The sequence below is a fragment of the Paramisgurnus dabryanus genome, chromosome 23 (genome assembly GCF_030506205.2).
Source record: "Paramisgurnus dabryanus chromosome 23, PD_genome_1.1, whole genome shotgun sequence".
NCBI classification, from domain to species: Eukaryota; Metazoa; Chordata; class Actinopteri; order Cypriniformes; family Cobitidae; genus Paramisgurnus; species Paramisgurnus dabryanus.
Window position 1 is genome coordinate 24,668,140 of NC_133359.1, and position 18,440 is coordinate 24,686,579.

At 40.5% G+C, this 18,440-nt stretch overlaps 2 gene segments (V, D, J or C); one reads left to right on the forward strand and one right to left on the reverse strand.

Moving 5' to 3' along the window:
• Nucleotides 1–12,926: 12,926 nt before the first annotated feature.
• Nucleotides 12,927–13,395, reverse strand: LOC135780797 (immunoglobulin kappa variable 3-15-like). The segment is given in 2 exon segments: nt 12,927–13,243; nt 13,347–13,395. Coding segments are annotated over 2 exon segments (366 nt in total).
• A 545-nt stretch (nt 13,396–13,940) lies between these two features.
• Nucleotides 13,941–15,265, forward strand: LOC135780990 (Ig kappa-b4 chain C region-like). The segment is given in 2 exon segments: nt 13,941–13,973; nt 14,824–15,265. A coding segment is annotated over 1 exon segment (249 nt).
• The last annotated feature ends 3,175 nt before the right edge of the window (nt 15,266–18,440 follow it).

The following is an 18,440-nucleotide window of genomic DNA, read 5'->3' on the forward strand; positions in this document are numbered from 1 at the left end:
CCTCGTCGACACCGGAGCTGATCTAACGCTGATGTCATCCCAGCTTTTCACCAGACTCCAGAACAGAGCTAAGGCACAAAATCTGACACTTAACCCCCAAAGGTGTATGCTGAATGTGCAGTCTTACAGTCACACTGAAGTTCAACTGCAACAGGTGATTCCCATCCACCTGAAAATCGATCCTATGAGCATCATACACCCTGTGTACATCTCAACAATGGACTCATACCCTCTCCTAAACAAACACCATACTGGCCCTTTGGGCAGACAACTCAGCTACCAGTCTCACACTGTTTAATGCACTCACCGAAAAGACACCAGATACTCCATTTGCTGCCAAGCTCACCCGATTCTTATTGAACTCACACATGTCAACCATGGTGATTGCCAAGGGCATCTGCGCGCTGAACTTGAAATGGAAAAGCCGGTGTTTAACCCACTACTTCCTGGTTCTCCAAGACCCTCCACACGACGTCTACATTGGAACAGACATCCTGGTTCGTCTCAAAGCTCATGCTGACACAATCAATGAAGTGATATGGGCCCCATTGACCTCACAACCCCCTGGGGGCCCTGTCAAGCGTGAGAACCTCCAATCAGGCCAGATCATACCAGAGGTCTGCAACATGGTGAGTGAACAAGAGACTGTAATACCTGATTCACCAAAGGGGTCACTGTTCGTCTCAACATACGAAGTGACCAAACCCTCAACCACACATTGGGTTTCTTCCAGCCTTCAACTGAATGCCTTGAACTTGGACTTTAATTAGAAGCCACACCCCTTGTTGAAGTGACATCTCGTGCAGTATACATCCAGTATACACAACAACTGCACGGCTACAGACATCAGAATTCCTAGAGCCTTCCGGCTGGGATGGCTAATCAGCCAGAACTTTCATGATTTTGAGCTCACTGTGCCAGTCATATGTCCCATCCCACCATCACTGATACCAGATGGCATTACGGACAGCACCGTGCTTACATCATGCCGGAAGATAAAGAACAGGTGTGCAAGACAGAAATGACTGAGCACCACATCTCAGTATGCACATTCACTGCCAGCCCCGACACAGATCAGGAAACCGCCTTTGAAACTGTCAGCTGCATAAACAATATGGCATCAGAGAAGCCATACCCAGGATTTGAGGCACAAGTTCAACAAAATTTAAAAGATGCAGATGCCATGCAGGATGATGCGGATCGTCAGAAACTACAAGCCTCTAACACCGCTATCCAAGCTATGTTAAACCACCTCTCAGACCCCTCCACCTACTCTATCACAAACTCCGACCTGTCTGCTGCTCCAACCCTCAAACGTCTCAACAATATCATGCACCTGCTGCGTATACAACACGACATTCTCTGGTATGTCCCTGATGAACGCACTACTCCTAAGCTTGTGGTTCCTCAGGGCCATAGGGGGGTCCTACTGATGTATGCGCTTAACACAGCATGTGCCAGACACCACGGCACAAAAGCCATGTATGAAACACTAAAACAGGTGGCATACTGGCCTGGAATGCAGCAGGATGTAGCAGAATACATCAAGGGATGTCTGGTTTGCTGCCAGTTCCAACCGGTTAACCCAAACCACAGAGCAGCACTGCAAAAAAGAGGTGTCAACTTCCCATGGTCAGACCTACAGATGGGTTGGACCACTACCCAAGTCAACGAGGGGCAACAAATACTTTCTCACGGTCATATGCCACTTCACAAAGTGGGTAGAATGCCTTCCAGCACCCAATGACACTGCCCAGACCACAGCATACACCACTCACCAGTATCTGGATGAACTTCACCGGCATCTGGGAACGACCTTCGCTTTTTGAACGACCAAGATCTGGTACTACAGTTTCGCCCAGCCAATTCAGACAGCTTACCATCGGCTGTCAAATACATTTCTGCCACACTGGACAGGACCTCATGAGATGTGGACAAACTCTCCCCCGTTACATACCGGATCAAGATGGGCAGGAGTCAGATGGAACCAATTTTCAGATGGGTCCACCGGGACCAATTTAAGAGACACTCAACATTGTGGCATGACAATAGAGGGGGGACTAGTACTAACCAGGCCAAACTCCATCCACACTGCCTCATCACTAGAACTCTGCCACCTAGGAAACAGCCGCTAATGAAAAGAAAGAGAACTGTCCTGACCAAACAAGGACCTGTAGCGCTCACCTATTGTTCTTTCTCTCTCTCCCTCTCTTTCACCCAGGATGCTACTGTGGATCACTTTTCTGTACATCAGCCTACAGTGGGGGTGGTCGCAACCCGAAATTGTGTCACTGGGTCCAGCCTCATAGCCTGACTAAGTCAGACTTTGTACTTCCGCTTAATTTCATTACGCTTCTGTACTCAGTCTGAGATACTTCCCATTCTAACCATTTTCCTCCGGTCTCAAACCGACGGTTCAATCAACAAACAGAGGGCGGGCTGAGAGCCGTGACGTAGACGTTAAGCGCGAATGTACGGTTGTTGTTTGTGGACATGGAGGCACAGAAAGCTATTTGCTCTTTTGTGGCCGGCACTTTCCAACTTAAACCCGAACAAGAAGAGTGTTTGTTAAACATTTTGAATGGATATTATGTTGTTGCCCTACTCCAGACAGGTTTTGGTAAAAGTTTAATTTATCAACTATTACCGATCGTCAGCGAGAAACTGTGTGCAGCACAGCTTGAAATGCACAACGATTGAGAAATCATGGAAGGGAATTTTGTTGTTCACAGTTAATGGTGGAGGACACGTGGGCAAACATTCTTTGGTGACATTCCTGATTAACCAGAAAATAAGGTAGGAAGATTTAATTTACATATGGTTATGGCTGTCTGGTGGAAGAGTTTGAGCGGAGAGAGGGGCGTTCCTCCACTTAGACGTGAGTGGAAAGACACCGTAAGGATCGTGTTCTAGCTCTGGCCCGATTTACTTTACATAATCTGCAAAAGTCGTTCATAACCATGTTAACTCCGGTATTTCGCTCGATGGGTTTGTTTTCACATCATACATGTGTTTTATTGCAGAAATTCGATGTGGCTGAGTCGGCGCATAATGCACATCATCTCCAGATGTATGTGATTGGCTTACGTTTAGACCAATGATTTTTAACTTCAGACAAGCCCCTCCCACGAGAAGGAAAACGATTGTCAATTATGCCCAGCCAGACTCTGTCTATGAAGCGAAGCAAAATAGCAGAGGATGGTACCAGGCTACCAGCCTCAGGCATCGTCCTAAAAGAGCAACCTGGACTCCTGATCACAAACTGCAGAACACATAGCCAAAAGGTCTACATCCGACTCAACCCCTGTGATGTCTACAGAGCACACTACACAGCATCAGCACAAGAAACCAGTTGGGCAGGAGAACAATAGGCGCAGAACACTACGTTTCACACAGAGGCTGACATCAAACACATGCTGTACCAACTTCAGAAGATGACTGTCACACAGGCAGATCTCAGCGGGCAAACCAAGCGCCCCAAACGGTTCCTGGGAGCCCTACTCAGAGCCCGGCGGTGAACTTTTTTCAACATTGGAGTTACCAGTGTCAATAAAGTCAGCCAAGCCATTGTGAGACGACATGTGAATAAGATCCAGGAGGAAATACCTCAACTGAGAGAACAACTGACAGCTCAGAGCAAACCACTGCAAACCATGGGCAAATCCTTAAAAGATACTGTAGTAATTCTCAACACACACAGTGTTGCGCTGAAACAAACAGTGAACTCTTTGAAACAGATTTTCTCAGTACTGCAGGTGGATCACGCCTATTCTCAACTGGTCACAGCTCTGATGTCAGACATGCTGCGTGAGGTGAGCTCCTCTGTGGACAGTCTAGCCATGGGTAGAATTCCACCCTACCTGGTACCCCTAAGCCTGGTACAGACCATTTTATCCTCTGCCACTGCAGGCCCAACAAACACCCTGCAAGCGCATCTGGCCTACTCCCTAGGTAGTGCAATTCAATTAAGCATAGCCCCTGAACAAGGCGAACTTGTCACACAACATCGAGTCACACAACATCTACAGACTCAAAGACATTGTCAATGTTGGCTTATGGCAGGGAAACACCCACATCAGAATACCCACCCCCGTTGTTGTGGCTTACCATGACAACAACGAACATCTGTACCTTGCACCAAGCCTGCGCATGTGCAGCCTCACTAAAGACATTCATTATCTCTGCCCCAGTAAACCTTTCCTTCGGGACAACACTGACGGCATCTTTGGGCTGCTGCCCATGAAGATTGACTCTCGTTGTCCTGCCTCGGCAAAACCACGAGCCGAGGTCCCTAACACCCAAGCTGAAATCGTAGGTGACCGATGGCTGGTCAACACCCCAGCCTGCACCACCACTTTGACCTACGACCAACACGACACAGCCACTCGCATCAGTCTACCAAACCAGACGATGTGGATTCAAGTTCCAAAAGATGCGATTCTTCACATCGATGAACTAGCACTCTATCACCTTCCCAGTGAGGAGTACACTTCAGGGATCACATCTTCACTTTAGACCCTGAACTGGAGAAGAGGATTGCAGAAGGGGGGACCCAACCAATTGATGTCACGATCATTGACACTGCCCTCCAGGCACTTTGCACGGATGCACAGCCTCCCTGTTGTTCGAGCCTGGACCACCGCTGACACGGTACTGTGCCTCTCCACAATAGTAGGATACGCCCTTACCCTTGGCCTAGCTTTCAATCTGTACCGAAGAGTAAACGGGATGCAGGAGTCAGTGAACAAGTGCACGGCTGCCATCCCTCGGGCATTCAAGCGGAACCGTGGGAAGCAAGATGCACAAGCCGAGCAAGAGCCCAACCTCATTGAAATCACCCCTCTGTCTGCACGCCGAAGCGCTGCAGAAAATTAAGATACACCTGCCATCCAGACCAAATGACCTGTCCAACCATCGCCTATTGAACCATCCCCCACCAAAGTCTCTCAGGACCCTGGTGGCCATGAAGGGGGGATATATAACAGATGGCTCGGAGTCAGATTGAGGCCATTTGGCATCTGGATCGTAACAGCTCTAAAATTGTGATAATTAGATAACCCTGTCTCCATTCGGAGACAATCACCTGAGATCTCTATTACCTATCAGGGTTGTAAAATGGGCGACAATTAAAACAAATGCAGTCTTCAAAGGAGCTTCAAAGGAATTCCACCAGAGAAACCTGAGAGGTGATCAAGTGACAATCGCCAGAGACACAGCAGGGGGCACGGACTATATGTCTCTGCTGAAACCACTTTTAAAGATAACAAGAGTTGTTTAAATGTATATATATTTTATATCCCTTTACTGCATGATCATGTATATGTGATGTAACTGTGTGTTAACACTTTAGTTAAGCTTTGTTCACTGTAGCATGGTTCATATCTTAGGTATGAAATTATTATTCAATGTGTCTTGTCTAGTATCAAATTAGTCTACTTTTTATTTCCTAATCATTGCTATGTATCATATTACCATAAGCAGCATCAATTTAATTTAATATTGATTTGAAGAGTTATGGAAACAAACTTTTATCATTATGCAATAACGCAAATGTGATGTCTGAAAGAACAAAGGATTGTTTCCCGTGCGATCGAACAATTCACACATTGGTCATTCACCTAAAATGGGCTGGGCGTTTGAAAGGTCAAAACAGCCTATCGCCCAATTCATAATTGCTCAGTCGCTTAGTAGCTCCCAGTAGCTCAGTTGCGCGGTTACTCAGGTAACCCATCAGCACAGTTTGGAAACTCGCTGAGACTCACCCAGAGTCCCTCGGATTCTTCATCTTTTCTCTGAACCCTCTCTCACTCTCTTTGGGACAGTTTTCCTGGCTTTTGCACTTCAGCCGAGTTCGGACAAAGTACGCGGACCAATCTGCCCTACGAAACAACTTAACGGACTCTGTCATCTTACGAACACATCTGGATCCTCTCTCTCCCTCCCTGCTCGCACCCACGCGCATCGGAAACTTCGTACAGCATCACAAAGAGCCAAATGCAAGTATCCGCTTGTTTTACTCGCTGATGTATAAGCTTATGACCCCTTATTCGATTAAGGCGATCCTTAGAGATTTTCCGATGGTTTGTACAGATGTTAATCAATAGTGCTATTGCCAATCTTTTACTCTTTCTCTAGCTTTTTCAATCTTTTCTTTCTCATCTATGTTCTCTATGATCTCATCTGCTGCTGGGGCGGAGTGATTTGCTCGCAGCACCTGAGTGAGAAGCCCCGTGGTGAGGAGCAGAGAGTTCGCTCAGAGTTGGAGTAACGGAGTTAGCGATTGCTAGGTAGTAAATTTATTACAATCATGGGTGTTTACTGTATTGTAAAGAGCTGCAACAATAAACAGGGGAGACCAGGTAATACCATGATGTTTCACAGAATTCCAACTAAAAACGCTGACCTGATGAAACAATGGCTGCTTGCTCTGGATATAGACCCACACACACCTGTAGCCACCATCAAGGGCTATCGTGTTTGCTCAGAGCATTTCAGAGAGGATGACTATTTTCATAAAATGGAATTTGCTACACGGACAATGAAACGTGTGCTGAAGGATACGGCTATCCCATCGATCTTACAGACAGGACAAAGTGGATCACCTGCGGCTACGGTAAGTGTCCCGTTATGTTCGATGACTAGTTTACTGTAGAGTGCCATTAGCTAGACGTAATATAACGTTAGTGACACTATTACATGAACAGGGTGGTCACTACTATTGCACTTCCCGGGCCCTATGTAATTTTAGTAATTATTATGTTGTCAAGAACGCGCTATATCGCCCGAGTAACAAACGAACGGTTTTTGAGGTAACTCATTACTGTAGCCTTCACCTGGCTGTTGAATTAGAGGGGGAAGATTTGTGACCCTGTTTGTACAATAGTTGCCTACTGTCTATGGGTTCATTGTGCAAAAACAATTTGCTTTGTGCTATTACTTTCACCTTATTCTATAATAATAATAATTTTTATTTTATGTAACTTAGCGCCTTTCAATGTTATTTCTCAAAGCGCTTTAGAAGTATGAAGCAAGATAAAAAAATAACATCAAGTACACTACTAGTATTCTAGCCTATTGTAATGCAATTATTTATTTTACTGTATTATATGCTGTTGAATATATTTGTTTCAGCTGTATTAATTTGCATTTCAAATATATTGATTACTGTAATAATAATAACCCTTTATTCGTTTTCTATTATATTTATTCATCAGGATGAGCCGAGTGACCTGCAGCTGGATCTGCCAGAAGTTGAGGATGCTTCCAGCCTGTTTGCAGGTGTACCACACTCAACCCTCCGAAAAACCTGTACTGCACCCACTGCAGAGTTCAAATCTCCACTAACTTTGAAGCTCACAAGTCCTGCTCAGACAGCTACAGGGACAAAGCCAATGATTGCCTTGGCACCCAGCTGGACACATCAATTGGTAGGATAATTCATATTTTATCATTCGATGAATTTATGCGTTCTGTGTGATAAATGCAAGAAGTCTTATAACTAAATAAAATCTATATTTCCTTTATAGGACACTGCTACATCGTCTAAGATGATGGCTACCTGCAGGCCAAAAAAAGTATAATCTTTCATGTAAGTAGCAAGTCAGGTTATTTATCCATGATAGATAAAAAATGTTATCAAAACATTTACATACATTTTGATCATTCAGCTGACACTTATCTTGATCACCATGAAATGCAAAATAGAACATTCAAACTATTGAATATTGAAAATCAATTTTCAAATAATGACCAACAAGTTCCGCAAAAACATGTATGCATGTAAAGGTGGTGCGAGAAACAAAATTTTTACATGTTGGTTTGTCATCAACAGGAAACACCACAAATTGATACTTGTGAAATGGATATCAGTTCAGCAACATCAGCCTTGGACATCAGCATGGCATCAGAACCTGCCTCAGAACCTGCTGCTGACCCTGCTGACTCCAGTTTTGTCCCTGACACAAGCCCCTCCACCTCTACCACAGGAAGCACAGCAAGTATTCCTGGACAATATAGAGGATGGACAGAGAGGAAGTGGCTGGTTAATGAGTCCAAACTCATGGAACTGTTCCAAAAATGCACTTTTTGTGGAGCTGCAATGTGTGATGTCAACCAAATTGTGAAAACTTCTGGCAGCAGGATCAGAATCATATGGAAATGTGATAATGGACACACTGGAGATTGGGAATCTTGCCCAACTGTCCGTGGAATGGCGGAGAACAACCTGCTATCAGCAGCAGCAACACTCTTCACTGGTGCTACTTACACAGACATTGCTGAATGGGCAGGGGTTTTGAACCTTCAGCTACCCCAGAAAACCACCTACTACAGGATACAGTCTAGCTACCTGATTCCAGTTATCGCAGAAGAATACAAGAAGCAGGAGGACACTATAAAAGCAAGACTCATCTGCCAGACTCTAGATGGCGAGGGAGTGCAGGTCTGCGGAGATGGAAGAAGTGACAGCCCAGGCCATTCCTGCAAATACACAACGTATTCCTTCATGGATGACTTCACCAATCAGATTGTCACATTTGAGTTGATTCAGGTAAAAATTAGAAATAATAAAATAGTAAATTTTTTGGACTATTGTTCTAAAAAGTCTTATCAGAAATGTAATCATCAGTAGTCAGTAACCCTTACTTGTTCCCTCTAGGTGACCCAGGCCAAATGTTCTGTTGCCATGGAACCAATGGGTTTCAAGAAAGGTCTGGAAAAGCTACTAGATGAAGGGATCCATGTAAAGGTTGTCACAACTGACAGACATCCCTCTATCAGGAAAATAATGAGGGAGGATTTTCCAAATATAGAACACCAGTTTGATCCATGGCATACCGCAAAAGGTTAGTCTAGTGTGTAAACTGTTATGCACAACTCCTGACACTTTAGCTATGCTGTCTGGGGGTTCCTCTCTGTATCCCAATTACCGAATAAGCAATTTCTAAAGTGCACTGTTGTTATAATGCTCTTTCTAATTTATTTTCAGCAATAAAAAAAAAACTGGTTTTGGCATCCAATCGCAAGAACTGCATGGACCTTGCTCCTTGGATAAAGAGTGTGAGCAATCACATGTGGTGGAGCTGTAGTTCATCAAAAGGAGATACAAAGGTACACAACCGTACACTATACACACACACACACACACACACACACACACACACACACACATTGCAAAGTCTAATTTATTTCTCATGTGCATATTGTAAGCAGGTATAATGCACAATGGTCGCTGCTGGCTCGCACACATCACCTTATGACATCTATTTTATTTATTAGTGTTTATTTTTGTTCAAATGAATTTTTCATCCTTTTTTGTTATATAAATGCTGAAAAGATTTCTGCCTGTGCTCTGTTACTGTTAGGAATTGCTGAGACGATGGAGGTCAATTCTCCATCATATCTGTGGGGTCCATCGCTGGGAAGAAGATGGCATGATTTATAAATGCTATCACACTGAGCTGCCAGCGGATGTGCAAAGGAAAAAGAAGTGGTTGGCAGAAGACTCCCCGGCCTACAAGGCCCTTTATGAAGTGTGCATGAATGCACGACTTTTGAAAGACCTGGAACAAATGGCACTGTTCAAACACACGGGTATGTTTATCAAAGACTTCACAGCTAGTGATTTGGCTACATACATTTTAGTTTCTGTTGTAACTATTTCTGTGAAACTTGTTTACAATGTATTAGGTGGTAACATTGCACAATAGACAATGGTGAACTGCATCAGATCATGCATACAAGTTGAAATCTGTGTTCAAATTATTGTTTATATAGTCTATACAGTTTTCTTTATTTATGTTTCACCAGGACAACTTGAGGTGTACCATAACGTCCTACTGAAATACTGTCCCAAAAGATTGCACTTCGAATTTGCGTCAATGCAAGCACGAACAATGTTGGCAGTCATGGACCATAATGAAAACCACAACACACAAAGAGAAATAGCAAAAACAGCATCTGGTAAGTAGTAAATATATATTGTATTGAACACAATATCCTCCTGATACTTCTATGTTTTCAGCCATACACATGTCAGTAATGATCTGTGTGTAATTTATCACCTAAATATATAAATTACTATATTTATCTCTTACAACATAAAACTTTTGCTGGTATAACTGGCATGAAATAATATAGCCTTCAGATAAAGGAATAGTTCCCCAAACTAAATGAAAAAAAAAAATCTGTCATTCATTCACACTTCTGTTGTTACAAACCTGTATAAATTTACCTGCTTTGATGAACACAAAAATATGTTTTCAGAAATTTTGTAACCAAACCATTTGTGGACCACATTTACTTCCATAGTATTCTTTTATCTTACTATGGAAATGAATGGGGTCCACGAACGGTTTGGTTACAAACTTTTTTTTAAAATATCTTTGTTAGTGTTCATCATAACAAATAAATTTATACAAGTTTGTAACAACATGAGAGTGAGTAAATTTATTTTCATTTTTGTTTGAACTATCCCTATAAGAATCGTAACAGACCAAACTCCTTAGTCATGTTGGTTTTCATTTCAGGCCTCCTAAGACACAATGTGGTTTTCCAAAAACAATCCAAACAATGGATTGCCAGACCTGTCTACCAGGAAACAACTCAGACTTTCAGGAACGACATGATGGATGCTGTCATTCAGAGAAGGCTGGATCCATCTGTAAAATACCAAGACCCCTCATCCCATTTCAAAGTTCCCCGTTTGGCTGCTAAAATCGCCAGAGTTTCGAAACCCATGAAGGAGGATGCCATTGCCCGACACACATCAAGGTTCACAGGTCCAGACTCATAATAGTATGCTAGGGTTATAAATAAATAAATGGTTACCCCCCTAGCATTCCATAGACCATTTATTCATTTTGTCACCACTGCTACCCAAACAGCCTTTTTTATATTATTGTTGTATATAGTTTTGTTATTTTTGTACAGCTATTGTAAAATAAATAACAATATTTCTCAGTTTGTGATTTATTTTTTTCTCTTAGTCTCTCATAAGACTACACACCATATGTTATCAATAAAAATGAAAAGACATAAGTGTAGATGTTGCAATAATGTATTTGAAGTATAAAATATTACAGTAAATAAAACAAATCAAGATACACATTTTCAAGATAAAATACAGCTCTGGTGTCTTGTAAGAGGTCAAAGGATGGAACCTGTGTGGGCAGAGAAAAAACTGTAAGGCGGTGTAGTTTCATAGACAAATGTCAAAAGTATCAAACACGCTGAGTAGAATATGCAAAATGTAGAGAGACTAATCTAGTCAGGGACAATAAGATCATATAACTATGTTACGTAATTACTACTAGGTTATGTTGTCACATATCTACATTTATAAATATATAGTCTATGCAACATAGATAGTAATAGCAGCAAAATAAAATACATAACTTATTCTTGTCATAGATTTGAATATCACCACTTTATGAATTGTGAATGATAAAGTGTGGGCACATACTTGGTTACAACATTTCAATTGCCTCCTCCGCCTCTTGAAATCCAACATAGACACCAGTCTCTGAGGGATATTTTCTTCGAATGACACCAACCACACATGATGGCAATGGTTTACCTAAAAGCTTCTACCCAAAGTTTCTCCCTTCAGGGCCCACTCCAAACTATGCGGTAGGACACCAACCTGTATTGACTAAGATCACAAAAAACTTTGTATGAATAGATGGATTACACGTAAACAGGTGATCATGAAAGGCTATTTCAAGGCTGTCATGTCACTTGGAATGTGTGCATATTTCGTTTTTACGTATATACAAACTTTATTGCATGGCTATACTACAATTGCATTGAACTATGCATCATGATTATTACAAAATCACTCACTTGTTGGTCAGCTGCCCATTAGGTTCACTCGGCATGGGGCATTTCTTCCAGTTTATCTTGTCACAACGGGAAAAAAAATCGACAACTGCCGGGTGTATTAGGGCAGAGATATCCTCCGTGGTAGTGACGCAAATATTTTCATCTTCATCAAGCCTCGCCATCGATGGCAATACCTGGTCCCATTCACAACAACAAAGGCACTCGGCTTCTGTCATCATAGGTTGGCATGTTCCACATTTACACCACCAGTTCGTGTTCGTTCTGATTCTCCCCTCGACCTCAGTCTGTTCGACAACTTGTCTATCAGCTTCCAAAGTTTGTAACTCCTCGTCAGTGTATTCCGGCTCAAAACGATACGGTTCTGGATCTTGGTGTGATACCAAGTAAAAATACTCTGACAATTCCTCATAATCCGCCATGATATCCAGTCACGTTAGAATTGTTGACGGAACTAACAACGGGTCTCACTCAGGTGCTGCGAGCAAATCACTCCACCCCAGCAGCAGCGCTGCGCCTGAGAATATATAGTTCCCAGCAATATACGACTAAAAGATGTCCGTGTCTCATACGAGCTTGTTATTTGTACACGATGTGACTATACAAATTACAACACATAAATAGGAAAATGTCCGCGTTATTTTGTCACTTTTTGGGAGCAGTTTGCTAGCTGGAGCCATGCATTTCCAGTCTTTGTGCTAAGCTAAGCTAGCGGGGGCTGCGTCAGACAGAGTTACAGCACGCACGGAGATGAGAGAGGTATGTATGGACTTATCTAACTCTGGGGGATACGGTGAATAAGCTAATTTCCCAAAATGTGGGCGTGTTCCTTTAATGTTTGTACTATAGATACGCCAATATTGTTTTGACTTTAAAAGTAATAATTATACATTTTAATGTCTTAATTATGAAATAAAAAAGACATAATTATATAAGTCTGTATTTCACTTCATAGGTATGATGAACTTATTTGTGTGTCCCCTCTGATCAGTGTTGTGTGTTATTGTGTTGTGACTGCAGTATCTGTCAGGTGTATGAGTGCAGTCACTGTGCAGTCTGAATGACAGAGGTTTTTGTATCACTCTTTATCACTGTGTGTACGTGGGTCCATTGTGATAACTCTGACAGTAATAATCTCCTGAATCTTCAGTCTGAACTCCACTGATGGTCAAAGTGAAATCTGTGTTTGATCCGCTGCCACTGAATCTTGATGGTGTTCCTGACTGACGGCTTGTTGCTCTATATATGAGGAGTTTAGGAGCTTCTCCAGGTTTCTGTAAGTACCAGTGTAAGTGATTACCATTATGAACTGCACTGCTGACTTTACAGTTTATTTGAACCTGTTCTCCTGGTTGAACTGCTGTTATTGATGAACTCTGAGTAACAGTGTACTGTCCTCTACACACTGAAAGAAACAACAAGAATGAAATATAAGACAACACTGAAACAAATCAATATTTCACTCTTCAATGAATTAATGATCATGATAAAAATGTTACAACACAAACCTTGAGTAAAGACTGTGAATGTCCAGATGAAGATGATGAAGAAAGTCATTGTTGTTTTTTTGGTTTGTGTGATGATGAAGATTCTGTTCTGTTCTGATCTCAGTCATGAAGTGTTAAACTCACAGCACTATAAACACTCACACATCACTGAAGCATGACAACACAATGCAAAGAAGACGACAGGAAACTTCTGCTCATACAGACTACTACACTATCATTATTCAATGGACTTACATGCTAAAATATTCTGAATAAAAACTAAAATCTTGAATAAATAGTAGAGTTTTGAATAAATAAAAAAATTAATGTGAAAAAAACAATTTGTCCAAATAATCAGGTTTGTGTATGCAGGTGAAAGAGTTACAAAGTGTCCACACAACACGAGTAAATAAATGAAAACTACTGAAAAAATTGAAGAAAATACAACCATCTGAAAATATTTTGTAATAAAATAAATAAATCATTCAAAAATTTTCACAATAGTTGTTTGTGTTGTGTGATGTTAGTGTTGTATATTCTGCTGTAGTTTGTGTTCAGTCAAGTGTGTAGAGGTTTTTGTACAGTCGCTCTATTAGTTTGTATCACTGTTGTGGACTTTCGGCAGCGGCACCAGACTGGATGTTGGCAGTGAGTAAATAATCCAATAATAATTTTAATACAATAGATCATTGTTTTTAAATATATGCATCAGGAATGAAACACAAGATGGTACTTTATATCATATTAATTTGTTTTTGAATGATATTGTGTATACAAGAGCACCCAGACATTTTTACTAATATTTGTTTGTGTTTAGCCATTTGTACATATAGATACTTGAAAAAGTTTTTGGATTTTCTTAAACTCAAAATGATTTTCAATTTTTACATTTATATGAAATTAACATTTAGTTTTTTATGCTTTGTTAACAAAGTGCAGCTCTGTTGTATTATTTGGTGTGTAGTTAAAACTAACTGGGTTACGAAAAAAATATTTTGTTGTAGCATTTGGTTAACAGTAAGTTAGATTTTTCAGACTGCAATTGCTTGTTTACTGTTTACAACAGGTTTTTATTGAGCTGTTTGTTTGTAATGTGATTGATTTCATATTAACTGGAATTTAATTTAGCTTTAACTAAAATTCAATTTAGAAAGAGTTATCAGGTACAAGGCTCAATGTGACAAATTATTTTTTAAGTTTTAATAATATAAGTCCCAATCCTTTATTTATATAAACTCTGTCCAGGAAAGCGCTTCTATATTTTTTATTTATATTTTCATTGAAGAAACAAAACGTATTTCAGTTATGCAAAGCCTTCAGATAAACATGAAAAAAGTGATATTAGCCAATTAATGCAGCTATATGATTAAAAAACTCAAAATTCTTCAGGATGACTAAACTTTCTTCATTTATTATTATGATCTTTAATGTTTAACAGAGAGAGAGTGAAGTTATTTTCTTTCTTGTGTGAGTTATTGACTATTGATGTGATTGTCAGGCAACAGTCGTCCTAAAGTGAGCGTCCTGCCGCCGTCCAGTGAAGAGATTTCCACAAAGCAAACAGCAACACTGATGTGTGTGGCCAACAAGGGCTTCCCCTCAGACTGGAGTCTGAACTGGAAGGTGGACGGGATCAGCAGCAGGTCTCAGTACAGCAGTGTTGCTCTCCTGGAGAAGGACGGTCTGTACAGCTGGAGCAGCAGTCTGACTCTCTCTGAGCAGGAGTGGAGCTCAGTGATCTCAGTCAGCTGTGAGCTCACACAGAAAGACCAGCGTGATAAAGTCACTGGAGAATTGAGGAGAGATCAGTGTTCACAGTAGATCCACTCACTCTCACATCAAGACTAACAGACTAACTGTGTTTCTCTTCATTTCTCTCTCACATCAAACAACACAAGTCTATGTCTGCTTTATTCATTCACTCATGATTGTGTGACAATTCAGCAAATAAAATCATATTCTATCTTTATGGCTTTGACTCATTTTGTCTGTTTTCAATACGAAAACTCACATTTATAAATAAACCTGACCCAATGAAGCATGAAAACACCTGCAGATGAAGTAATTTTACATAACTGTCAGTCAAATGAGGAACCTCAGACATGGAGTGATGAAAGGAAATGTCTTAAAGAGATATTTAAGTATAAATATGTGAGACAATCAAATATGTTTGATGTGTCAGTGTATTTAGTTTGATTAGTAATAGTTATTCTCATGTGACTCCTTCAGTATCTGTGATTGTGATGGAGCACGACTGTCATCCACCCTGAGCAGGCAACACTGGCGCACATACACATCCATACACCGCATACACTAACTTTAATCATACTCTGATTCGGCGGCGGGTGCACACAAAGCCGATACACACAGACATTTCAGTCTACAACTTTTCCCCAGTTAATTCTGTTATTTGGCTGGCTAAACAAGCAAACCAAACAAAGTGTGTGCATGTGTCTGGGTGTTCACAGCTGTTGACTGAATGACTTCATTTACCAATAATCAGAGTAAGGAATTAATCACAGTAACTGTCCAAATGCAGTTTTTTATTTTCTGATTATTCACAATTGTTTATTATTCACACATAACATATTTTAAATATTGAGTAGATTGCTGTCTCTAACTGTCTAGCGATGTGTGTTTATATTAAAACTAAAACAAACGTTTGTCTTTATAAAAGTTTGCATTTCATGAAGTTTATTGAGTAGGCTCGCGTGATTTTTGGTTGGAGGGCTTCAGAAAAGGTCACGTTATTTCCGGTAAGGGAATATAGGGACGATCAATGGCTCACTGTTTTTTGCGTGGCATTGTGGGAATTTTTAGGTAACTAACATTTCAGTGCACTGAAGGATTTTGAGATTGAAACAGCACTAAAATGGCGACTCTCTAATCAGTTCCCTGACTACCGAACAACGGTGTTGATGAGAGCTCAGCTCCACTTCTGCACCTGCACTCACTCTTGTACAAAATAAATGTTTATATGATTGTTAAGTAAAATAAAGTTTAAGGGGTGGTTTCCCGTACAGGAATTAGACTAGTCCTAGACTAAAATAAATGTAAGAGCTGTCCAAACTGAAAACAAATTACACTGCCATCTTAAAATACATCAATGACCTTTGTTTTGCTTCAAAATGCACACACGTAATGTTTTTAGTACGGCATGTTTTGTTAAAACTAGTTATATTTCCTAAATAAACTAAGGCCTAGTCCTGGCTTAAACTAATCCTTGTAACCACCCCTATAATCTTAAAATATCATTTGTTGCCCTTTTTTTAATGTGCCCCTCTGGTTAAACACTGGCCCCTCCTTGGCCTCTGAGTGAAATTTGTCTACCGCCACTGGGAAAGAAGAAGAAAGCCAACATGATACAGTCAAACTGACCAGTGATGTGCCGGTCAATGTATAAACAACATGCACACGACCGTTTTCAACTAACCCGCCTGCAAAAAAAAAAAATATTGTACCCGACCTGCTTCCTGGCCCGCATTTTTAAATTGTTTTAAATAGTTAATTGCCATCTTTATTTCAAACGACCCAACTGACCCAGACCCAAATACCACTTAAAATATATTTGGATAACTCGTAACCGTGGGTGACCGCAGGCACCCACTCATTTTGGATCAACCAACACGCATCACTGAAACTGACCAATCATAAGACCACATTTAACCCGCGCTGTACTGGATAAACAACTCTGCCAATAGTCTTTGATCTATCGGTGAGCACAGGAATGCAGATGGTACAGGACGGGGTTGTGACAGATTAATAAATTACTACATTTTTAATCTTACACACAAGGTAAACTATAATATTGCAAAAATCAGATTATAATCCCATCATGAGAGTTCAAGTAAATGTGGTCAATGATTCTTACTGACGTGTCTCTATATGAGTGATTATCATTAGTTTTTTTTATATTGTGAATTAAACTGTAGTACAATAATAATAAAAATCATGCTGCTTTAAAACAGCAGACATTAATAGATAGACAATAAATTAATGATACAATTTTAAACTATTACAAAAATAATCTATTACATGTATAATTGTCTATAAAGTTATCATTTAAATAAACTATAGTTCAAAATAAATGATCTGTGAGTGAAATAAACTATCATCATGATCATCTGCAGTCAGGCCCGGATTAAGAATTCGGAGGCCCCTGAGCACAATTTCTTGTAGGCCCCCCCACGCACACAATCAAACTATATATATATATATATACCTCTACTTTTACAGGATTTACACTGACACATTACAGCCGGTGATCACTACCTGTAGGACAATATCAATACATGTAGATATTTTTGTTGCAAGCAGGGACCTGCACAGAGACCTGCACAGGGGGCAGATGGTGAAGTGAAAAAAGGGCACTTCTCTTAGGCCTAATTCTTAAACAAAAGATTAAATATATTGACACAACTTCCTTATTTTAATTATTTCATACACACCCAACTGTTTCATACTCTACAGATTTCTACAAAATAATCAGTTCACACAAAGTGTTTATCACAAGAACAGAAGACAGCAAATGATACTGCCAACAATGTGCATGTTTTCTTTTCTACTAGTTTCAAATATATTTCAAATAAATGACTGCACCAAGGAGAGGGTACAGTTTCACTAATAATGTGTTTGTTTATTTTGCACGTGGAAGTAAATCTTTTTAAATCTTTTGGCGTTAAAATAACACATCTTTACACTAAACTAAAAAAGGAGGGTTGCTGCTATATTGTTAATTTCACAGGAAATTGCTGAAAAAAAGTGGGGGAAAAAACTACAGATAGATTGACAAAATAAAAAATAAAGCAACTGAAACTGTTTCAAAAAGTATTGAACTTTAAACTAAAACCTGTTACTATTGGCTTATCTACAATTTAGAAAACCTATTATGAGTCATGTTAGCAAGACAACAACTGTCTTTTGGATAATGAGCTGTAAAACTGAGGTACTGGTAGTTATGTCATTTGATCTCCACTGACTTCCCCACAAGTCAAGAAAAACACAGCTGGAATACGACCTGTGTGAAGAGCTCCGGCCTGTCTGTCTGTTGGCGATGTGTGTTTCATTGTTGCGCACAGATGCAGAGGAGGAAGGGCAATTTGGGCAAATACGACA